We start from the raw sequence: 25,946 nt of genomic DNA on the forward strand, positions 1-25,946 counted from the left end.
TTGAGAGGGAGAGGGAGAGGAAGAGTGTGAGGGAGCATCCTGATTGGTCTCTCTTCATGCTAAGTAGACCTATCAGTTTTCTCTGTGGGCGGGCTTTACAGTCCACCTCTCTCTCTTTCATTGTCCATCAGTTCAGTTTAGTGTCCTGCAGTGCCATGGCAGAGTGTTCCAAAAAAAGAAAATATAAAACGTACTTCACTCCAGACTACACTAAAGTGTACCCCTGCCTAATAGGGGTTAAATAATGACAATATTGCTCGTTGCACTGTTTGCAACAGTGACTTTTCTATTGCCCATGGTGGGCTAAATGACTGTAAAAGACATGCTGAGGTGAGTTTAACAGGTGTCATTCGTTCATTAGCATAGCTAACGCTGTTAAAACTAGCTGGCTAGCTGCTAAGGAGCAACTCTATTGATGTCCTATGTGATGAGGCCAAACTCCCTATAGACTTGCTTAATGTTGTAATAGAATAAAAAAAAGACTCCATGATAATATAATACAAGTACATATTTTAATGTCACATTTTCTGCATATACCCAACTTGGTTTGCAGATTAGACAAAATCACTAAAGAAAGTATTACATACGCCCTTGGAGGTCGCCCGAGGGAGCTACCTCCCTGAAATGAGTTTTTGCAGGGTGGGATGTCTGGGACTGTATAACCATGGTTACGAAACAAGAGGTGCCTCACCCGGAACCGGAAGCAACGATGCCGGATTGTAGGGTTTCCTGGATGCTGGTGTCTTAAGCTCGAGTGTTTTCTCTCTCTCTCTCTGTAATTTGACAGGAATTTCTGTTTTTTTCTGAGGGAGTCGATTCGGCGGAGAGAGCGCATGCAGGGTGAGGGCGGGCGGGCCTTGGGGGAGGCACTGGAGGGGATCCTGAGGAGGGATCTGCGGGCAGCTGACCTCAAATGTAGCCTCTTCATGTCGGCACTGCAGAGCTACCGGCGGGACTCGGTGTTGCGGCCTTTCCCCGCCGCCTACTTCAGCGGCGAGAACAAGGACTTCGACGCCTTGGTGAGTGTTCTCCCCGCCCGATGAATTCCATGTGCCGAATTATTGGTCCCATCTCCTGAACACTCCACACCCCATCTCAACTCTCCACTGAATGTTTACTTTCATCACAAACACCCAGGACGTTGTGTGAACGGGAACTTTGTTATAACTTGAATTCGTGGAGGTCGAGGGGTTTATCTGAGTTTGGGACTGGTGAAATAGCATTAGTGTATCCCACAGCTATCTAACGAAGTGTTTCTACTTTGCCTTGCACTTCAGAGTGGCGGGTGGTTCTTTGACCTGAAGTTGTGCTGATCGCAACGCCACCTCAGCAAACGGATCTTTATATAAACGTGACAAATTTTTCACTACCAGCATGTCTCCAGATACATTTGGAACTCTCTATTTCTACTTTTATAAGAACTAGAAATAATTATTTTTAAAAAACTGAGAAACTGAGTTAGAAAAGATCCATTTTGTCTCTGTTTTAGGCAAGGAATAATTAGGCATTTTATCAAATTTTGAATTTTAATTTTTCACCCCTGAGCCTATTACTGAATGTTTTGCCTCGACTAACCCTTACATGAAAATGACTAGTACAGTAGATATAGATTAGGAGAAACAATATGTTGGTGGGTCCTGAGGGCCTGCTTTATCATTAAGGAAGCTGATTTGATAGTAAAAGCGACTGCATTTCTACTTGCACCCTTGTTTTCTGTAACCTTTCATCCCCTTGCTTCCATTTACCAATGCCTTAAAACTATTAAAAGATTATGTCCACTATTCTTTGAGGAAGATGGATTGAAAGTGTTTGGATGGCTAAGAGAGAGAAATAATCACCTCATCTGTCTTAAATGAGTGCCACTGTGTGTAGATGTAGTCAAAGAAAGATTGCATTATATCTTTTAAAACAATGATAAAGATGTGTTTTTGCACTATTTGTTATGTAATTTACAGTAATTTAATGTCTCTGAATGGTACACAACTCTCAGGTCATAATATAGTGATAATAATTCTGATTCGAAAACTGACCCTTCATTCCACTGAGTCTGCACGGACCTTCAGCCACCTATTTCCACTAATCCTACTTCCATTGTTTTATTCTCCCTACATTCTTTAACATACAGCAGATCTAGATATGTATGCCCATTACGTAACTTGGTAATAACTACAAATTTAGGTACAGTGTATATGTTAATAATTGAAGATGCTGTCTTGAGGCAAATTATGCAGGGAGGCTTTGTATTTAAAGGGCAAATATAGGATGTGTTGCCAGCAACTGCTGAGCACCGTGCATTTTGTGGCTCACTCCTATAGTTGAAAAATTCATCTGTGTTATTGTTATCTCCAGACAGAACCATTTCAATACATTCCTTGCAGACTTGCAGATTCTGCCTTCTATAAACTTGATAAAATGGAATCTGTGTGCTTGAGATGGGGCCAGTGGTGTAGTGGCATCAGCACACTGGGCTTTGAGGAGAATGGTTCCGAGTTCGAATGTGGCTGGTTCCTTGCACGCTTTCCAGCTGTGCTGGGTTGAGCGTCGAGCTAGCAACTCGGCCTCGTAAAAAAAAAAAACAATCATTATGGAAAGTGACACATGCAAAGGAACAGTGCTTGAGATACTACTGTATCTCACTTTACTAGTGCATATAAAAATAAACTCCACTTGAATGACTCTTTGAGTATCGTAATACACAGCAAGTTCTTTTCATCTCTGCTTGTATATTGGTTCTGGCCAAACATTACCCTAAGTTAAAAATTCTCATGCTTGCTGTCAAATCCCTTTGTGGTAGAGCTCTTTGTTGTCACTGTCTTTTCAACTTAACAGCCCTCCATGATAACCACACTTCTTGAATTCTGACTTCCAAACATCCCTGAATTTAATCTCTTCATTGGTTGACATTCTACTACCAGGGACCTAATTTATCCAACTTTCTGTTTTATCTTCTGCCTTTTATGGCATCTGGACTGAATTTTCTGCCATTTTGTATCATGTGTGTTATAACAAGCGGGGTTCCCTTCATTTATTTGGGACACTATGCCACTTAATTGGGACAGAAGATTTGCTGAACAGTTTCTAACTAGTCAGTGGTGTGCACTTGTGTGGCCTTTAGACACTGCATTGTGCTGAAAGTGAACAGATTTTAAATCAAGCAACACACACAAAATGCCGGTGGAACACAGCAGGCCAGGCAGCATCTATAGGGAGAAGCGCTGTCGACGTTTCCGGCTGAGACCCTTCGTCAGGTTTTAAATCATGTCAGTTGTGCTTGATTGTGTTTTTTTAAAAAAGAGTTTTCTCACTGATAGATGTGAGAAATAAGCAGTAAGACAATTCAGAACTGTTTTTGCTTACTGTGGTTTCAAGCATTTGGGGTTGGAGATGTCAGAAACAGCCATTAGCCATTACAGAGTGAACAGTTTTTAAACAGCAACATGAGAAAATCTGCAGATGCTGGAAATCAAAGGGGGAAAACACAAAATGCTGGAGGAACTTGGCAGGTTAGGCAGCATCTATGGAAATGAATAAACAGTTAACGTTTTGGGCTGAGATACTTCATCAGTCCTGACCCCAAGAGCTACAAAGAGCATATTCATTTAGTTTTCACACACAGTTTAGGATTCGATAAAGACTGAAAATCTGGACCCTTTTGCCTCAAAATAAATCTCATAGAAATGAAAGTATATCAAATGAATACAGAGCACTAAGTCGAGGTATGACTGGATGTCAGTTGCGAGGAGTAACCCCCCCCCCCCATTCCTGATGAAGGGTCTCGGCCCGAAACGTTGGCTACTCTTTTCTCACGGATGCTGCCTGACCTGCTGCGTTCTTCCAGCGTTGTATACGTGCTAAACCAAGGTGGTTCTGGATGGTGCTAACAAGGGAGTGGAAGCAGAGAGAGTTGGAGACGTGAGACCTGCGGAGGGGTTGGGAGTTATGCAGAATGTTACTGATTACAAGGACTTCAAGAAGTAGTCTTTAAAGTTGGGTATTAGATGTGTAAATATTAAATTCATTCGAAAACCAGATTGCTTAGTGGTGCATAGTTCCCTGAAGGTGGAATCTCATGTGGATAGGGTGGTGAAGAAAGCTTTTGGTATGCTGGCCTTTATAAATCACAGCATTGAGTATAGCAGTTGGGATGTAATGTTAAAATTGTACAAGGCATTGGTAAGGCCGAATTTGGAGTATTGTGTACAGTTCTGGTCACCAAATTATAGGAAGGATGTCAACAAAATAGAGAGAGTACAGTGAAGATTTACTAGAATGTTACCTGGGTTTCAGCACCTAAGTTACAGGGAAAGCTTGAACAAGTTAGGTCTTTACTCTTTGGAGCGTAGAAGGTTGAGGGGGGACTTGATAGAGGTATTTAAAATTATGAGAGGGATAGATAGAGTTGATGTCGATAGGCTTTTTCCATTGAGAGTAGGGGAGATTCAAACAAGAGGACGTGAGTTGAGAGTTTAGGGGTAACACGAGGGGGAATTTCTTTACTCAGACAGTGGTAGCTGTGTGGAACGAGCTTACAGTAGAAGTGGTAGAGGCAGGTTCGGTATTGTAATTTAAAGTAAAATTGGATAGGTATATGGACAGGAAAGGAATGGAGGGTTATGGGCTGAGTGCAGGTCAGTGGGACTAGGTGAGAGTAAGCGTTCGGCACAGACTAGAAGGGCTGAGATGGCCTGTTTCCGTGCTGTAATTGTTATGTGGTTATATGGTTATATATTGACAGTATTGGAGAAAGAACATATTTCTGTGCTGAATAGATAAACTTATTTGAACTGCTGTGCCTTGGAAAAAGTTCAGCCCCAACCTTTTGTTCACATTAATGTCTATACCAGCCAGGGATTTTGATCAATTTAACTAATAAATTTTATTTGTAAATCAGATGCTCCTTTTTTCACAGTGGAGCCCAAAAACAGGAAAAAGTGTGAAGTATAAAAAAAGTAGAAATTCAAAAACTGAAATGTCAACCATTCAAAAGTATTCATTCCCCCCCGCTCAGTACTTAGTTGATTCACCTCTTGCAGCTATTACAGCCAGTAGTCTTTTTGGATGAGTCTCTATTAGCTTTGTATAACGTGATGGAGCAAGATTTGCTCATTCCTCCCGGCTGTGCCAGGTTAGTTGGGGAGCGGCAGTGGACGGCAGTCTTGACGTCTTGCCAGAGGTGTTCCATCCAGTTAAGGCCAGGACTCTGACTGGGCCACTCAAGGACATCAGTTTTCTTCATTTGAAGCCACTCCATGGTTGCTCTAGCAGTGTGCTTTGGATCGTCGTTGTGCTGAAAGGCAGATTGCCTCTCCAGTTTAAGCTTTCTGGCAGGTTTTACTGCCGGATCTCTCTGTATTTAGCAGCATTTATCTTCACGTAAATCCTTCTCATATTTTCAGTCACTGCTGTTGAAAAAGCATCCCCATAGCATGATGCTACCTCCACCATACTTTATAGGGATGGTGTTACTTGGCCAATGCACAGTATTAGATTTATGTCACATGTTCTGCTTAGCATTGAGGCCAGAAAGTTCCACTTTAATGTCATCTGACCACTAGACCTTCTTCCACATCTTTACAGTATCTTCTAAGTGATACTTAGCAAGGTCTTTATGGGCGAGGATATGTATTTGTTTTAGCAAGGACTTCCTCCTTACCACTCTTCTACAAATACCCTTTTCGTCCAAGGCCTTGGAGTTGTGGAGCCATGAACTTCATCTCCAGTTGCGGCCGCTGACTTCTGCTGCTCATTCAGAATGACTGTTGGTGTCACAGTAACCTCTCTTACAAGTGCCATTCTTCTGCGGCGACTCTTCTGGGGCAGCCTGACCCAGACAATGGTTTCATATTTTATACACTTTTTTCACAAAGGACTGCACTGAACTTTGAGATATGTTCCGTACCTTGTGTCCTTCCCCAGATTTGTCCATCTCTGTTAACATTTCACTGACTTGTCTTGAATGCTCTTTCGTCTTTATTTTGGCTTGGTCTGTTGAAAATCTACCATACTGTTGGACCTTACAGAGAGAGTGGGTATTTACAGTATTTTTATGAATTCATTAAAATCAGGTGATCTTCCAATTTTCTACATCAACAAATTTGGTAAGTTGGTAAGATAATATATTGCACCCAAATAAAGTTAGCATAGGAACTACAAAGGGGATGAATACTATTTCAGCCTCAGTTTTTGGTTTTTAATTTTTAGTGTACTCTTGATAGGTTTTGGATTTTTTCTTTTGATTTGACATGATACACAGTGCTTTGTAGATTACCTCAAAAATCCTACTTTAATATATTTTAAATTTAGAAAATGAGACAGTAAAATATGAAAATTGTTGTAGGGGCTGAATATTTTCAAAGCACTCCTGTACTCGCTTTGATCATCAGAACAGGGAGGAACAACCGTGCACACCCATATCTTCCGATATCCTTTGGTTTCAGTATCTGAAGATGATGCAGGGGCTGCCTTCAAGGGAGTGAATCCAAGGAAAGCATCCGGTCTGGACAGAATACCTGGCTGAGTACTAAAGACCTGTGCCGACTAACTGGTTGGTGTATTTACTGATATCTTCAACCTCTCGGTCTGGCAGTGTGTGGTACTCACCTGCTTCAAGCTGGCTTTAATTGTATCAGTGCCCAAGAAGAGTGTGGTAACCTGTCTAAATGGCTATTGCCCTGTGGCACTTACACCCACTGTGATGAAGTGTTTTGAGAGGTTGGTATTGAAGCATATCAGCTCCTGTTTGAGTGGTGACTTGAATCTGTTCCAATTTGCCAACCAAAGCAACAAGCCTTCAGCAAATGCTATCTCTGGCTCTTAGTACAACCCTGGAACATCTGAACATCTCCACAATCTCCCTTCAGCACAGGAGCACCACAGGGATGTGTGCTTGGCCTCCTGTTCTACGTGCTTTACACCTATGACTGTGTGGTTAAGTACACCATTTTCAAGTTTGCTGATGACACCACTGTTGTGGGCTGAATCAAAGGTGGTGATGAGTCAGCATGTGGGAGGGAGATTGAAAATTTGGTTGAGTGGTGTAATAACAACAACCTCTCACTTAATGTCAATAAGACCAAGGAAATGATAGTAGACTTCAAGAGAGGGAAACCAGAGGTCCCTGAGTCAGTCCTCATCGGAGGATCAAAGGTGGAGAGAGTCAGTCACTTTAAATTCCCTGGTGTCACTATCTCAGGACCTGTCCTAGACCCATCATATAAATATTATTGCGAAGGAGGCATGACAGCTCCTCTACTTTCTCTGGAGTTGGCAAGTGATCAAACATTTAGGCAAACTTCAGTAGATGTGTGGTGGAAAGTGTGCTGAAATGCCTTTGAGCAGAAAATCTTACAAAAGTTAGTGGATTCGGCCCAGTACGTCACGGGTAAAACCCTTCCAACCATTGAGCACATCTACATGAAACGTTGCTGTAGAAAAACAGCATCCATCATCAAAGATTCGCACCACCCAGGCCATGTTCTTTTCTTGCTGCTGCCATCAGGTAGAAGGTACAAGAGCCTCAGGACTTGCCCCACCAGGTTCAGGAATAATTACTACCCCTCAACCATCAGGCTCTTGAATGAAAAGGATAACTATACTCACTTAAGGACTCTTTTCTTGTTATTCCATGCTCATTATTTATTGCTATTTATTTATTATCTGCATTTGCATAGTTTGTTTACAGCTTACAGATCCTGCTTACAGTTACTGTTCTATAGATTTGATAAGTATGCCCGCAGAAAAGAATCTCAGGATTGTGTGTGGTGACATGTATGTACTCCGTTAATAATTTTTTCTTTTTCTGTTGTGTTGCCTATTCAGAGCATAGTCTTGCCAGATTTGGGCAGTAGAGGGCAATAGAGAAGCAGAGAGAGTTATACACATTTTGTATAATAATATTGAATTGCAAACTTTGAAAATTGAAAGATCTCCATGATGTAAAATTCACAGAAGTTTTGTATTATAGATGGTGAAGTGCAGATGATAGTATATATACTTTTATGGGGAAGAAGAGATTAGTATGCAGTTGTATGATTAAGTATCTCATCTGAAAGTTAGTAGCTGTGCAGTACTTCCCAGTGCAATTCTGGATTGTCAATCTAAATTTTATTCTTAGTTCTGGTGTGAGCCTTCTGATCAGAGTGTGAGTAGGAACGTTAATGTAAAAGGACGATGAGCAAAACTTTTGGCAGGTAGGAGAGCTAATTCTCCTTTTTTGTTAAATAATTAGGACTGGGTTTTCTGCTTGGTTCAAAAGAATTTTAGATGCTGATTATGTTTAGTATATTTTGCATTGATTTGAAGAGTCTTATTTTAGAAATCTGTCTTACTACAAAATAAATCATGCTCTTCAAAACGAAAATATCACCCGTGGGAATTTCTGTCACTTGTACTTGTTTGCAAGGACGTATCCTTTTCAGTAATTCTGCCAAACTATAAAACTCCTGTTTGTGACTCTAACATTGACAAATTTATGCAAAAACCTTTTTTTTTTAAGCTTCTATCTCTCATTTCAGCTTGCTGATGCCCAGAATCTGCCAAATTTAAAACAGCTGCTAGAGTCTGGAACAATCCCACAAAAGCAAACCTTGGAACTTCTGAACTGGTTCTGTTTGCCAAAAAACCTAACCATCAAAAGTTTGGGAAAAGGAGGGGTAAGAATCTGAGAATGCTTTATTTAAAGGTTTTGTCTCTTTGACTGTGTTGCAAATGGGGCAGGTTAAGAAAAGACATTAAGTGGAAACATACAGCCCATAATATCCAGGACACATACCATCTGACTTGAGCATGTGTAATTGATTGTTCATTGTCTCTGAGTTGAAGTCCCACTATTAATTGAAAACTATCACCACATAGATGTCATCTCAGGGAGCATCCCAGGATTACCTAGGAATTGGCAGTAAATGCTTGCCTTGCCAGGTGCCTTCAATGAATAGATCAAAACATTTATTTCACAAGGAATCACAATTTTTATTGGCATAACGTCTTGTTTTTGAGAAGGCAAAGGATATGATTAAATCCCATCAATCCATCTTCTCGTGGAATTTTGAAATGGCTCAAAAGGTTTTTTTTATTAACAAAGAATAATTATTGTAGTTTGCCTTTTACTCTTGTGCTTGCCCGACATATTCAACTGAAGGAAAGAATTAGAGGTGGGAGAAGAATAGAAAAAAAATATTATTCACCAAAAAGGTGACCCATTGTTATTTTATAGAATAATCTATTGTGCTGAAGTTGAACTGGCCATTTTCTCACTCTGTTATGCGATAGAACTCCATGTACAGTTCAGCTGTAGAACCCCAATGTACTGAGATTTTCAGGCATCATTTCTGCTTCCTATTCCTATGTCAGCTGAACTAGCATGTGATTAAAATTCCTAGTATTTCATTTGGAATTCCTGACTCGAGGATTTGGAAGAAAAAGATGTGATAAGTTATAATATATTTTTTGGTCTATTTATTGTACATCGGGGTTGTGATGCCCTTTCTACTGCTTTCATTATTTCTCAGAACTGCATTTTTTAACTACCTGAAACAATTTTAATAGTTTTATATGCATCTCTTTATCAGAGACATTTAAAAATATTTAAAAAGCCTAGCGGGCTTTGAAAGAAATTGAGACCACATTCTAGGCAATCTGAGCTTGTCCACTGTCCTGGTCATTGCTGTGTTTGTCCAATCATCTCTTGCACAAGGTTAGTCTAAGTGTATGGAGTGTGAATGGGCTGGGTCACGGTGATGGCTAAATCAAGATTTGTTTGGTTCACTGATTTATTAAAGCAGCAAATTGGTATTTTAGGGGGGTGTGGGGTTGGTGAAATCAGGGTAATTTTGTCCCAGTAGTTGGCTTAGTATGCTTAAGACCCTTAAGTAGCGTATACTTGGAGTTGTAAATTTTCAGTCTGTCAGAAGGAAGAAAATACTTTTTAGTTAGTCAGCTTGTTTGAGGTCAGACCTATTTTTACCCAAGGTAATATACCCACTCTCTTGTCCGTTCAGAACACCCAAAAATACTTTACCAGCAATTGAAGTACTATTGAAGTTCAGCAGCCAATTTTCACATAAATTCCCACAAACTGTAATGTGTTAAAACTATTTTGCTCAGAAATATTGACTGAGATAAATATTATCGGCATCTCCCATTTTGCTTTTCTGTAATAGTGGTGTGGAATATCTTTAGAAGAGAAGCCTTTATTTAACATATCATCCATATAATTGAATGTCCACTGCGCTATACGCACCAACTGTCTCACTGAACTGAGGATTACAGCTTAGAATTTTATGCACGTCTGGAGTGACTTGAACTTGGAGTTTTGTGACTCCATGGGACGTGGTAGCCACTGGACCACCAACTGATATCACAACTGTATCTCCTTCTACCTGTGACTGAGTCACACATTGATACTGATCACGGGTACAGTATTATGCTTGACATTTATATGGCAATGTTTGAATGAAGAAAGTGTTCCATCTTGCCCGCTTGCCCTTACACCGGTCTGCAAAAACAGAAGTCTTTGATTATTTCCAATAGTAATTTTCACATGATTTTTTGTTTGCATTTTAGTTTGACGAAATTCAGGAACTCGTTGGGTTCACGACGCCTTCTGCTGCTACCCCTGACTTCTTATTTGAGATAGTTTATTGTGATCAGATGAATGCCAAGTTTGACAAAACCAAAGGAAACAGAGATCTCATCTATGCATTTCATGGGAGCCGTTTTGAGAATTTTTATTCTATAATCCACTGTGGTTTACAGTGCCACCTAAATAAGGTCAGAAGTTCACATTATATCTATCTATGTGATCAAATGGTTTCTCATACTTTAATGCAGTAAAAGAATGTTAAACATCACTGATGGTTGAACCTATCGTCTATTTTTATAACGAAAAGAAAGGGATAGTTTATGAAATAGTATACGAGTTTCGAAGCAGATCAAAAGTGATACACTTGTCCAACTCCTGGAGTGTGATGGTTATTCTACCATGAGTGGTTGAAGAGGTTGGGATTTGTATTCATTGTATTCAGATGAATAAGTGGTGTTCTTATTGAAACATAGGATCTGAAAAATGCATGAAGAGATAGATGTTGAGATGTTTCTACTATTGGACTCTTGAATGAGGGGCTATAATTACAGGATTATTAGGGGGTCATTTAAAACTGAGGTGTATGGTAATTTCTTCTCATAGAGTGTGGTGATTCTCTGGAATTCTCTGCTCCGGAGAGTTATGTAAACTGGATAATTGGAGCTTTTTAAAGAGGGCTTAGATATATTTTTGAAAAATTCGAGAACTGAGGTATATGGGAAACTGCACAGAAGAGGAATCAAGACCTGGAGGAATTCAGCCACAATTATATTAAATGGTGAGGCAGGCTTGAGGGTCAGGTAGCCCACAGTAACATCCTCATTGCTACAGAATGTTGAATTCCCCGATGCCCGCCCCAGTGAATGGCTGCAGCATATACTCGTTGATTACTCCACTCTGGTAATCCTTGCTTCTGCAAATTGCTGCAGCCTAGCAGAACTAAGGTCCCATAATTTATAGTATTTCATAGTTCTTACTGCTCCTTCCCTGCATTTATTGTGGTGTGTATAAATGATTCGAACTTAAATCTAAAGTTCATCTAAAGTCTTCATCTAAAAGTCTTCACCCTTCATCTAAAGTCTTTAGTGATATCAAAGTAGGCAAAGTGCTTGATTTGTGTAGAATAAAAGAAGACATCAATTTAAGTGAACTCAAAAAATGACATTGGATTCAAATCAGAATAAAATAATGCAAATAATCCTCAATAAATGGTAGGTGATGAAGAAATAAATTCAATTGTTAGGCATAAAATTATATCAAGCCTAAAGGAGCACTAAGAAAAACAGACACCTTATTTTAAAAAAAAAAGTTACTACACTGCCAGGGGATATAGATTTGTTTGATAGACTAGAAAAATTGAGGAAATAAATATTGAGGTTACTTGGGTTTTGGAAATTATTGCTTGATAGTGCGGAGGAGGCAAGTGCCAGTACAGAATAGCACATTTTAAATGTAACTTGAGTTTTTAAAATAATTTTTCTTTGTCTGGTTTCCCTGCTCTCTACTTTTTCTTCCTCTACCTACACCCTCCCGCTTTCCACCTTTCAATAAAATTCTGCTGTCCCATGTATTCTACTCCTCTTTCCCCATTCCTGCTTTCCTTTTCCCTTGCCTTGCTTCTTAACCATCTCCTCATCCTCCTCCTCCTCCTTCCAATTTCCCTAAATGTTTTCAAGTGTCAAAATCTCTGATATTCTGCCAACCTGGTACAATAAACTTCTCATTTTCCTATTTCCTTCACCCTTGCAAGGGGTGAGGCATAGATACTGAGCAGACTGGCAAAAGAACACAGAATTACACAGAAATCACAAAAAAAAGCAAATCATCTTCCAATTATCTTTAGAAAGAATCTATTCTTTATAAAAGGCAGTGGTAATATTTTTATTTGTTGACTAGCTCCGAAGATTTAATCATATTGAAAAATTGTTTTCCTCATCATAGACTTCGCTCTTTGGGGAAGGAACCTATCTTACCAGTGACCTGAGTTTGGCTCTTCTGTACAGTCCCCATGGTAACGGTTGGGATCAGAGCATTCTTGGTCCTGTACTTAGCTGTGTTGCAGTTTGTGAGATCATTGACCATCCAGATGTTAAATGTCCAGTTAAAGGAAAAGGTATTTCTTTCTAATCTTTATGTTCAAGAATCACTGTTTTGTCTGTGTAAAACAAATACTACTTTTGTCTGTATTTGCTTCAACATTTCAGTGTAGAAGATTGCATTGATCTAAGTAAATTGTTCAGGGTGATTGAATTATTTGATGAGGTTAAAAACTGCATTGTCTGCCTGGAATTATATAAGGGATTATTATGTTAAAATTTGATCTGAACAATGCAGGAGTGATGTCAGAAAACATGATGCCAAATGGTGTATCTAAGAACTAGAAAGCTGCTCTCACAAAAAGCAGCTGAGAATAATGATTTTAATTGGATAAGGGTATTTATGGGATATAGAGCAACAGAGGGTAAACAGAGTTGAGGTACAGATCAGCTATGGATATAGTTGAGTGATAGAAAACATTTGAGGGGCTGAATGGCCTACACCTGTTCCTATGTCAACTGCCTTTTTGACATAGATGTTAAGGCAAAGTAATTCTTCCCGAAACTGTCTCCTTGAATATATGAATTGCAAATATAAGCTTTGTACAGTTCTGAACCATTTTAATGTTTGTCCTATAGAAATAATATTCACCTGATCATTGCAATTGCGCTGAATAACTAGAAACCTCTGGATTTTTACTCTTTAAAAGTCAGATATGTTAAATAGATAATGTAATTTTGTCTATTCTCCAATGCTTGCAAGTAAATGTTGCTGGCTTAATTCCAGATACTGGCAGCATAGATCGGCGAAGAGCAAGGGTAAAAAATAGCGAAGGTGGGGATGTACCACAAAAGTACTTTGTGGTCACGAACAACCAGCTCCTAAGAGTTAAATATTTGCTCATTTATGCTGAGAAACTACATCGAAGAAGGTAAAATCAACTTAGTTTTGAATGGTAGAGTACTGACTAATCACTGCAATTTTTTAATGTTATTTTATTAGATGCAAATATGTTAAATTGGTTTTTCTTTCCCATGTGCTGGCAAGTGACAAGTTTTGGACTGGAGCGTAGGCTCCTTTTAGGCTTCATTCTAGTATGGAAAAACTTAGTGCTTGAGGTTTATTGGAGGACTGTTTTGTCAGTGCCTCCGCTTCATCCGCCAAATGTGGAATTTCCTGGTGCCAACCATTAATTCCTGTTCCCATATGTCAGTCCATGCCTTCCTCACCATTGACTCTACCTGCATGATAACCTTTAGGCTGTTCTGCAGAAGGACTCCCAAGTTTCTTTGCATCGTAGATATTTGGATTTTCTCCCCGTTTAGAAAATAGTCTGCATATTTATTTTTACTACCAAAGTGCATGACCGTGCACTTTCCAGCAATGTATTTTATTTGCCACTTTCTTGCCCATTCTTCTGATCTGTGTAAGTCCTTCTACATCCTACCTGTTTCCTCAACACCACCTGCCCCTCCACCAATCCTCGTATCATCTGCAAACTTGGCAACAAGCCATCTATTTCATCATCTAAATTATGTACATAGGGCATAAAAAAAAGTGGTCCCAAGACTGACCCCTGTAGAACACCACTAGTTACTGGCAGCCAACCAGAAAAGGATCCCACTTGCTGCTTCCTACCAATCAGCCAATGCTCTAACCATGTTAGTAATACCATGGGCTTTTGGTAAGCAGCCTCATGTGTGGCTCCTTGTCAAAGACCTTCTGAAAGTCCAAATATACAATATCCACTGCATCCCCTTTATTTATCCTACTTGTAATCTCCTCAAAGAATTCCAACAGGTTCGTCAGGCAGGATTTTCCCTGAAGGGAATCATGCTGAATTTCTACTACCTTGCCCTGTGTCACCAAGTGTTCCATCACCTCATCCTTAACAATTGACTCTATATCTTCTCAATCACTGAAGTAAGGCTAACTGGTCTATAGTTTCCTTTCTGCTGCCTTCCTCCTTTCTTAAAGAGTGGAGTAACATTTTCAATTTTCCAGTCCTCTGGCACTATGACAGAGTTCAATGATTTTTGAAAGATCATTTCTAATGCCACCACAATCTCCGCTACCTCTTTCAGAACCCTAGGGTGCAGTTCCTCTGGTCTAGGTGACTTATGTACCTTTAGGTCTGAAGGTACAGAAGAGAGCACCTTCTCTCTTGTAACAGTTAACTGCAGCCACTTCTCTTCCTTCACACATATCGATAGCATTACCCGTTTTGCAAATATCAGGAGCACCAAAGTTGTGCTGGTTCAATGATGATAAGTTCATCAGTGATGTTTAAAAAAAAAAGGGTATGGGGGACAGGTTTGGAACTTTATATTATAGAGCATATTGGACACAAGAACTATGAGAGATAATTATATATAAACTTTGATACTCAAGAGATAAAAGTAAATTTATTATCAGAATACATATATGTCACCATATACATACTGAGATGAATTTTATTGCAGGCATTCTCAGTAGAATAAAGAAATACAATAGAACCAGTTAAAAACTGTACACAAATGAAGACTGACAAACTGTGCAAATGCAAACCCCACTCCATAGTAAATAAATAATACCAGAAACATGAGTTGTAGAGTTCTTGAAATGAGCTCAAAGGTTATGGAATCCGTTTAGTGTTGAGGTGAGTGAAGTTATCCATGCTGGTTCAGGATGCTGCTGGTTTTTGAACCTAGTGGTGTGGGACCTTGGGCTGCTGTTCCTCTTCCCCGATGGGAGCAGTGAGAAGAGTGTATGGTCTGGATGGTAGGAGTCCTTGATAATGTGTGCTGCTTTATTGTGGCAGTGCTCCTTTTAGATGTAGGTGTAGAAAGAATGAGCATTTTCTGATTTCCACAAGGTGGAATATTCTTGGTCAAATGAGATGTTAAAACAGATAATAATCAAACTGATCCTGACTTTATTTTATCTTCAATTTCACTCTGTTATCCACCAATTCTCCCTTCCACTGCTGAGTTGAAGTGAGGCAGGGCAAGGGATAGAGAGCCAAGTTGGTCGCAGGAGATGGATTTGTAATTAAATATTTAGAAAGGATGTTTGAAGGCTTCTCCACCTGCTTGAAGTTCTTATTTCAAAACTTTAGAGCATCGGAAGAAACTTTGTGATAAAAGCTGCTTCAAACCCCTCACACTTATGCAGCCCAGCATTAGTTAAATCCCAGTAACTGTTTCATTGCTTCAGATGCCCGAAAGCTTGAGAAGCAACTGTTTCATCCTCATAGACAAGAACATTATTCTTGCCCTTTCGCCAAATACAGAAGCCAAGCTCTGTCAAGTCTTTTCAATTAATTCTTCACCAATAATTTTTTGTAGTCTTGCATTTAAAGGAGTTTTGGATTACTTTGGTTCAGATCCCTTTGCTACTACATTAATAGTCACAGATTACTTGCTTAGTAATGTATGATATTTCCTATTCTGCCTTCATTAAATGTAATAACATTTGCTTTCTGTTTACTCTCTAGGCCCACAAGACAGCCATCCTGGATCTCCCAGCATAGTTTTTTAGTTATCATGCTGATGTATTTGTTATTGCTGATAGTTATTGGTGTCAGTAACTCACCGGCTTTCCAGTATTATTGGAATCGATTTCTTGAAACAAAGCGATGAGTTTGTTGCTGCAGTGTTTTTAGCTGGCCAAAATGCACAATTCTTACCTGATGCCTTAGTTCCCACTATTGCAGAAAGGCACTTGTGGACCAATAAACTTAATTTATAAAAGCTCCAGACAGCCTGCTGTGCCAGGAATGCTTTACAGGTTTGGGGAAACCAATATCATTCCATTCCAGCTCTTTTATGGTTCTGTTTAGTTCTGAATAAGATAGGTCTTCTCTATTGCTAAAGAGTGATGGACGACTGTGCTGGAGAATGGAACTGTTATTGATTCCAATTTTGCAACAGGCAGCTGTCTTCAACCCTGTGCTCAGTATGCTGCAGGTGTAGAATCATGTGCCTTTTGCATTAGCCCCACCAACTGGCTCATACTTAAGCTGGAAGTAGAATTTGCAATTTAATTTACTGACTGATTTTATTTTTTCCTCACTGCATTGGAGGCAGCTGAAACCACTGCACTGTTTTAAATTCTGATCTTGACAGTCATCAGAGAGGAAAAATCATTGTGTCCCTTGAAGTGAGCTGAATACAAGTTGAGACTCTTTAGAGGAACTCCAATTGTTTTCTCTCTGTGATATAACTTCTTTCCTTTGATAGATCTGGGTGTTGAGAAATCAATTTTATATGTTCTTTATAACATTGTCAAATATTTGATATTGTTATGGGGACATCGAACCAGTTCAATGTTATGTGTTATGGGGACATCGAACCAGTTCAATGTCCCCATAACAAGTCACAGCTCTCCTTGTATCACTTTCCAAAAGATTTCAAAAAATCCTAAACATTATAAGCATATACAGTGAATAATTTTATACCGCATTATTTTGCATTTTCTATCCATGGTTGAGAACTTTGATGTAAGCCAGCTGTAAACTGGAGTTTTCTTGAATAAGCTGTTGCCTGCTTTAAGTGCAAGAAAGGGTTTATTGTATTTAATATGTATTAACCCAAGGGTTCAATGAAATAGAGGTCATCATATAGGCTATAAAGTAAATATTCTTGTTTGGGATATTCAAGTGATTTCAGTTAAACAATATTTATAGTTTAATCCCTTCTCTGTTATGACCCATTCCCGCAATCCAATTCTATATCTATGAGAAATATTTATATACTGTATAGCACGCATGTATTCAACTGAACATTCGAATTTGTTTTTTGAGGCTATTTATTCTTGGAAGTAGTCACAAGGGTTTCTAACCAGTATATTGCTAAAATATAATGTCAGATTCTGATCTATTTTACCATGCTAATACAAAACATCCATTGAGTTACCTGGCAGAATCAATCCTTCTGTCAAAATGTCCCAAGATTGCTGAATCTAATAAACCTAAGTACATTTTAAAAGTAAAACCAGATTATGTTTTCATTCAGTGCCCACTTAGAGTATCAATCTGCTTGTCTTGTTCTAGTCCTAGTTCACCCTCTATGCCTTAATATTTGGTGACCAAATAGATATTTTTTGAGTATAATGTAAAGTCAATGATGCAACTTTGAGATCACATCTTGTGATTGAGTTGTTTAAGGAAAAATTGTTACTTTAATTTCCTTTAAGTTAATGGGGGTGGGGGTTAGATAATTTTGGTTTTAAGGTCAAACAAGGGAAAATCTATAGATGCTGGAAATCCAAGCAACACTCACAAAATGAAGGATCTTGGCCTGAAACATTGACTGTACTCTTTTCCATAGATGCTGCCCGACCTGCTGAGTTCCTCCAGTATTTTGTGTTTGGTTTTAAAGTGCTTGATAAAATTTCTGTTCAAATTCTAAGTATTTGAAACAACTGTTTGTATTTACAAAATCATATCGATTCTGCATTGTATTGTGAGTAGCAATGGAAAGTAAGCTTTTTTTACCTTTAATAATGAACAAAAACTCTTTTCCAGGTTTAATAATGATGTTATTACTTAATCAAGTAATAACATCATTATAAAACCTAGATGTTACTTTCACACATCTTGTCATGTTGGCTCAAATGAAGTTTAGAACAGAAAATTTGTGTGAAGTGGTGAGGAAGTGGAGAAAATCCAAACTCTCCCCATGTCCTCAAGCCCTATTTCACAATAAGATTAATGCCTAATTTGGTATTTCTTTGGATGTAACAGGAAGGGCGAAGTAGTGTTCTATCAAGTACTTAATTCCAAGTGCCTACTTAAAGCTTGCCAGATGACCTGAGTTTTATTTCCCATGTTGGGAGAATGGCACTTCCTATTTTCTTCTGTTCTCCCAAATGTTTTCTATTGGAATTGGATGGGGTAGAGCTCTTGGATAATTGTTCTTTTTGATTAGATGCTTGACCTCATTGTTTAGGTGGAATGCATCCCTAGAAATGTTTCTGATGAATGTCTTCAATTCCTTTGGATTACAATCAACATCTTAAGGAACTGGATAATGCCTCCTTAGTCTTTTTTCTTATAGGAAGTCTCTTATGTCTTCCTTTTTCTTGTATTCATGTTTTAAAAATACTAAAATCTCTTTACAGTGGTGAGATGGTACGAATAAAATGACCAATAAAGACATGCTGTTACTTGTTTTTATAGCTTCCGCTTCCATTATTTTTTGGGCCGTAACGTATAATTATCCATTTATATAGTCAGTTACCTTTTCTTCATAAAACTAGATTTAGAAGCACTTCCTCCATTTCTGGCTTCTAGCCATGCAAATGAGTAGCATATGTTAACTAAATTCAAAATGTTTGAATGTGAAAACTAGCAGTTGGTTGCCCTGGATTATATGGCTGGAATGTAGAAACAAAGGGTTGACACCAGGAATGTATTGTGAAGAACGGAGCCTAACAATGATTATGAAGTTCATTGTTCTTGTTTTGCAGATTACTTTACCATGTACCTGAATTTTACACTTATTTTCATGGCTTTAATTTTTTTTTGTATTCCCTTGGATTATCTTTGGCAAAGAGTCCATCTGATTGCTATCAATCAAATAAATTGAAATATTTTTTTTTGAAGTTGAGCAGATGGAGTACCTTTAGTTGTACGTTTTAATATCTCTAATGCAATGGTTTGCCATTATTTGAACCTATGAACTAATGTCCAATTCTCCCTTAGCCTCAAAGGGCTCACCAAATTCCATGATTGAATTCCATATGCAAATGATTATGATTATTTTGCTGTAAGTGATTATTCTGAGAACCAACTTATTAATGATGTATAGTTGGAAGAGTATCCTGTCTGGTTGCATTCCTGTAATAACTCAAGAAATCTTCACATACTTGTGTTTAGTTTAGAACTTTCCAGTTTTTACAAAATAATGCCTTTTCATGGGATGTTGGTGGAATTGATCATTTATTTTTCTTTGTTGTATTCTTTGTACAATTTATTTTAATCACCCAAACAACCTCACATTCCCAAGCCATGTTGCATTTGCAAGTGAACACTTTCTACTTATTGTAGTAATGGCTGAAAGTTGAAATAATTAGCATTGACTGTCTATTTTGTGAAAATATTAATCCAAAGTGTTAGAAGTGAGAGAGCGCTAATGGCAGTAGCATATATGTGGAGCCAAATGTTGCAATGAAATCACTGAAGGACAGGATGTACTTGAGAGAGGACTAAAAGTAAATACATCGAGAATGCTCAATAACTGTCCAGAAGCTGAAAGGAAAACTTTATAGGCGATTTATTGGTTATCATTCAATAAATAAGGATGAAAGGAGTTAAGAATAGTGCCCTCCAGTTGGAGAAGGGAGTGAACACATTTCTTGAAGGTTGCAGATATGTTGAGAAGAATGAGGAGAGTTAGTACACTGCACTCATCTTTGTGACCCTTAATATGGATGAACGCTACTTAAATTTTGATAATTATGGAAAGTAAATGATCCGGATATCAGCCTGGAATTGAGCCATGTTCCAGGATGCAACTTTAGGAAAGGTACATTTAAAAAAGACAGTAATTTGAAAGGATGGATCATCAAGGGTCTTATTGAAAAGGGTTGATTACAGCAGATTTGTAAGTGGAGAATCAACAATATCAACTAATTTTGGACTCAGGAACTTTGGAGGGTTGTTAAAGTTTCTGTTAAGTGCTGGAACTTGGAGAGTGTGAGCAAAACAGAAGTGATAACAAAATAAAAGTGAAAGTAATATCTAAAGGGGAAAAAAAAAATCATTCCAGGACTAGAGCAGTGGGGGAAACGTTAAAGGAAGTTTTTCATTGGGTAGGAGAAGGAAAAGAAGTGATATGTTTTGGGATAAGTTTTCTGTAAGCTGCAAATTTTGAAAATAAGGATAGAGAGGAGTGTTTGGAACTGGTAAGCTGAAACTTAGAATTCCTGGATAATTTTTAGTGTCATTGTATTTAGCAATGTCATTAAAAAAAAAAACAGCCAAAGCTTAGTATAGTCCAGCTAGATCTGGCAATGTTAAAACTCATTTTCTGCCAATGTTTTAAGCTTACCTCCTTTGGGATTAATAGAGAAATAATGAATGTGGGTGGGGAGTGGAAGATGGAGAGGGCTATGCAATTTGGAACTATTTGGATAAGGTATGTTTAATAGTTTTTAAAGGCACCCCTTATCTGAAATTCCAAAATATGATAGTTTATGAAATCATGTTTTTTGAGCGCTTTCATGATGTCACAAATGGAAAATTCCACAAGGTGCTGGCAAGGTTCCCAGGCAATGTGCATCCCTGACAATTCCAAAAAGTGAACTCGCATATGTAATGAACAGAAGTTCATGAAAAAAAAACACGGCACAAGGTGAAAAATGAAGGTCTTAATCGTATATTGAAGGAGTGGATTTGTCAGCGTTGGAGTGAAAATATGCCACTTAACAGTATGCTGATCATGAAACAAGTAGGTTACTACTATTCCACACTATTTGTCTCTAATTGTGAAATTAATTTGTTATAAAGTCTTCTTACCATATATATTAACAATGCATTAGGACTCATAAATTAATACCTATAGGGTACATAAAGTGTCACCTCAACTGGTGACGAAACGTTTGCGACCTAACCTTCAGGTTTGGTGAACAACCCTACAACCAAGCAGCCAACCAGAACTACCAATTTTCTCTTTCCTTTCATATAATGTACTTGGGAACGTTCTGTTTTATTTTGCACAGGATATAATTTGTTGTGTTGGGTAATGTTGCATGTTCAAAAAACATTAGCTTGCCCTAAAATTAAGTCCTATTTGTCTGTGGTGGCCAAACCATCACTCTTGCCCCTGGAGGATTGTAGCAATTTCAACCACTTAAACTGAGATTCACTGTTCCTGTCACTGTTGATCACGGCAGCTACATTTGATATCATAGCTGTCACTACCATTACTGACTGTCATTAGTAATTATTGCTTGCCAGTATTAGGATGAATGTCACTGTGACTTAAATGTCGGTATCTCTGTAATGTTAGTGCTTTTACTCTATCTGAATAGTGAACAATAGTTTGCCTTTCATTCACCACAATGAGACTGATACATGGGTGCCCATATCTGCCTCACAGTCCCATTTGTCTGGTGCTCAGTTTTTCAAAACCCATTTCATTTTCTAGTTTTAATTAGTTGTTCCTTTGTCCATTCCTTATCCTCCTCCAACCAACTAATTCATATGAATTTTACAGCCAATTAAGCTCCAGGTGATTACTGTTAGCTATTGTTAGACCATCTCCAGGGAAAAGATGTATGTAATTGAAGAGACAGCTAACATCATGGCTTGGATGCTAATGTTTTCTATTGTCCATCAGCCTAATGTGCATATTGGCAGAAATGCTGGAACAATGTGCTGGAGATGGACAAAGTTTCCATGGAACATAGTTTTCCTTTCTCAGAATAATAGCTCTTGCGATTAAGCCTCCGCCACTTCTTTGTCCTTGCTCATTTGTGTCAACCAGCAAATTGAAACACTGTCCCTCATGTTGAGATGCTGTATTGCAAAACCAAGCTTTTTAAGTCCAGAACTATTTGAGGTAACTTGTAGTCTTTTTCCCTGATAGCAGTTCTGGGAGGACATATAAAGCCATTCAAGCACAATAGAAAGCTCAGACTGGTGGATCCTTCTATATCATTTGGGATTGTTCAATTTACAAATTTGCTTTGAAATTTAACCTTCAATCAGATTTTAATTTTGCCTCTGTGGTCAGGTGGGTACTACAATGGTCAGGAAAAGATAGAAACTGATGATAACAGTGGGTGAATGGTGAATTGTTTATTGAAAGCACAGCTTGATGAGTTGGGGAAGAAAATTAAGTTTTGTTGTCAAGCTTGACTAGCTAAGTATTGGTCAAGACTTGGGTCATGAGGGTGACAGGATAAGATGCAGACACTGCCTTGCTTGTGCGAGCTAACAATAGCTAGGAATAGATCACACCAGTGAGGAGGTATTATTAACCTTTGTCTGAGATTGTCTAGCTAATGAAGGAACTGACTGGAGGTGCAATTCTAATTTTGTGTATCGCATGGGAACATTGGTAGACTTGCTGATACCTAACAAGTGCTTCTTGAAATCGCTGATCAAGTATGTACCTGTATAGCTGTTGGCTATTGCTTAAAATTTACTGTATAAATTTAAGATGTAACCTGACATTGGTGGAGTCATAAGGCAACATCTCCCTGTGATCATGTATTAAAGGGTTAATCTTATCCGAAGGTCTGTGTCTTTATTTCTGTTTCCTTACAGAGTAAAGTCTCTCACAGTAAACTGGCGATGAAATTCTTTTACAGTAAAAAAAATGAAGAATCAGGGTAAACTCTTCGCCATGAGTTTATCTGGGGCTGTGTGAATTAACTCTGCCTTTTTCTTCTTGATCTTCATCTCACTTCTCTGCCTCTTCATCCTGCTCTACAGGGGCTTACCCTTTGGCTGTCGACAAGGGCTGAGTCTTCATGATGGTAAGATAAAATCATAAACTCATTGAAACAGGCCCTATGACTCAACTCATCCATGCTGACCATTGTGCCCACCCGGCTAGACTTATTTGCCCGCATTGCCCATATGCCTCTGAAACCCCTCCTATCCATTTATTATCCAAGTGTCATTTATTTTAATTTAGCGGCACAACAGAATAGACCCCTCTGGCCCTACGAGCCATGCTGCCCCACCAACCCCTGACAAACCCAATAACCCTAACCTAAAAACGGGACAATTTACAATGACCAATTAACCTACCTGGTACATCTATGGACTGTGGGGAAAAAACCAAAGCACCTGGGGAAAACCCATGCATTACACAGGGAGGATGCACAGACTCCTTACAGGTGGTGCTGGAATTGACTCCGAACTCTGGAATGCCCTGAGCTGTAATAGCATTGTGCTATTGTGATGGTCTATCATATTTCCCTATCAAGGATCTTAGACCATTTGTGCTCATCTAGGTATGTCTACCTCAGGGACATCTGATTATCCAAGTGTCCTGCTTCATCTGATTACTAGTGCAATCTTTGTTTTCGGTAACTACATATGCCCTTGAGTGCAGAGGCCTCATATTGAAACTTACTGAATATGGAAAGGTCTAGAGAGAGTGGACATCAGCAAACCAAAATATTAGTAAGTCTTTGCACCAAGTAGACTAACTGTCCATTTAATGACTACATTATGTCACCCTATTGCAGACATTCCTCTTACTCTCCCCATTGCCCTCCTACACTTTCTCAGCTACTTAGACTGCTTCGTTGAGCACCTACGCTCCGTCCGTCACAATAGACAGGACCTCCCGGTTGCCACCCACTTCAACTCTGCCTCTCATTCCCATTTGGATATGTCCATACATGGCCTCCTCTACCGCCATGATGAGGCCAAACTCATGTTGGAGGAGCAACACCTCATCTACCGTCTAGGTAGCCTCCAGCCTGGTGGTGTGAACATTGAATTCTCCAATTTTCGGTAATTCCCTCCCCCTCCCCCTTCCCCTATCCCAGGTCCCTCTCTGCTTCTCTCCCCTTTCAACTTTCTGCTCCTTTATCTCTACAGTTCTTTCATGCTTATCCCCTCCCCCTCCCCCCTTTATCTTTCCTCTGATTAGTTTTCCACCTGGCGCCTCTAGGCCCTACCCCCTCCCCTATCTCTATTACTGGGCTTCGGTCCTCTCTACCCACCCCCCCCCCCCCCATTCCTGATGAAGGGTCTCAGCCCGAAACATTGGCTACTCTTTTCTCACGGATGCTGCCTGACCTGCTAAGTTCTTCCAGCATTGTGTTTGTATTCTTTGATCCACAGCATCTGCAGTTGTATTTTTGTGTTTTGCTTTTCTCTCTCAGTTCTGGTATGCCCATGGCATAAAAAGGTTGGAAACCCTTGCTCTAGAGTTTACAGACAATAGTTTGAAAAACAATTAAAAAGATCCAGTGAGTGTTGTTTATGAGAGAGGTAAGAGGAGAATGCCAGACTGGTTCAAGGCGACAGGAAGGTGACAGTAGGTCAAGTAACCACAGAATGTGCGGAAGAGCATCTCCAAACACAAAGCACATCAAATCTTGAAGTGGATAGGCTACAGCAGCAGAAGACCACATACATTTTATTACATAATAAGGTGGACACCAAGTGAATGGCCATTCTAATCCCTAGTAGAGTTGGTAGGAATAATGAGTCGCCTTTTTGGTTACACAATAGACGTTGGAATCCGGAGCAAATACAAACCACTGGAGGAACTCTGAAGGTGAGCAACATTGGTGATGGGGTGGAGGAGGGGCAAAGGAATAGCTGATATTTTGTGTCAGGGTCTAAAACATTGACAATTTCTTCCTCCGTTCCCCACAGATGCTGCTCAATCTTCTGAGTTCCTTCAAAAGTTTGTATCTTTTGGTTAGATGGTGTATTTTGTATCCAATCCAAGTCTGAGGTCTGATAGACTACCTCTATGAAATCTCCCAGCAGAATTTGTGGTTTAAAATCTACAGGAACATTAACTGATATAAGTCATGAAAAAGTCGACTTTAATTTTGCAGAGCAGATTTCAAGATATCACAGAAGAATAGAGTAAGTCTGAGAAATCTTTGGAGGTTTTGAGTAATTTTATAATTGGGAGAAAGTACAAGGTGATGTATCAGACAAGTTTGTGATAAACCTTTTTATGTTATTGATGAAGCAGAATTTCATGATTTAGGTAGTATTTTACAAGCCTCACTTGGGATTTTGTCGTAGAGATTAGATTATATTTTACTTATATTTATTTTTTACGTTATTTAGAGATACAGCATGGATCTGGCCCTACAATCCGTACCACCCAACAGCCCACCTATTTAAAATTAGCCTAATCACAGGACAATTTACAATGACTAATTTACCTACTAGCCACCATGTCATTGTACTGTGGGAGGAAATCGGAGTACCTGGAGGAAACCTACATGGTTCATAGGGAGAACACACAAAATCCTTATAAACGGCACCAAAATTAAATCAAACTCCGTAATGACATCCCACTAGCCATTATGCTGCTGTGGCGGTTTTTTGACAAATATTTGGCTAAGTATTAAGGGCGGTTCCCCAAAGCTCATAAAGTGTCGAGTATTCCACAGATTTATTTCCCTCTCCAGATCAACAACATGAATGAAGTATCAGAAGTACCATTTCACAGACAATACTTGTAAAGTAGTCATCATAATTAATTCTGAGGACCAAAGGAAGCTGTTAAGTGATATTGACAACATGTCAAGATGACAAGAAATGGGAAGTTAATAATAAATGTCCTTAAGTAAATACTGTGTACTTGTAGAAGTTTTGACAGTATGGAGTAGCAGTGAACTCAAGTTTCACAAC

The 25,946-nt window shown here is 39.0% G+C and overlaps 1 protein-coding gene across 1 annotated transcript; it reads left to right on the top strand.

Moving 5' to 3' along the window:
- Nucleotides 1-708: 708 nt before the first annotated feature.
- Nucleotides 709-18,769, top strand: parp16 (poly (ADP-ribose) polymerase family, member 16). Its single transcript, XM_073033205.1, has 6 exons — nucleotides 709-1,019; nucleotides 8,514-8,651; nucleotides 10,561-10,767; nucleotides 12,521-12,692; nucleotides 13,403-13,547; nucleotides 16,092-18,769. The coding sequence occupies exons 1-6, from the start codon at nucleotides 834-836 to the stop codon at nucleotides 16,234-16,236; spliced, it is 993 nt and encodes a 330-aa protein (XP_072889306.1). The 5' UTR covers nucleotides 709-833; the 3' UTR covers nucleotides 16,237-18,769.
- The last annotated feature ends 7,177 nt before the right edge of the window (nucleotides 18,770-25,946 follow it).

The sequence above is a fragment of the Hemitrygon akajei genome, chromosome 30, assembly GCF_048418815.1.
Source record: "Hemitrygon akajei chromosome 30, sHemAka1.3, whole genome shotgun sequence".
Taxonomy (NCBI): domain Eukaryota; kingdom Metazoa; phylum Chordata; class Chondrichthyes; order Myliobatiformes; family Dasyatidae; genus Hemitrygon; species Hemitrygon akajei.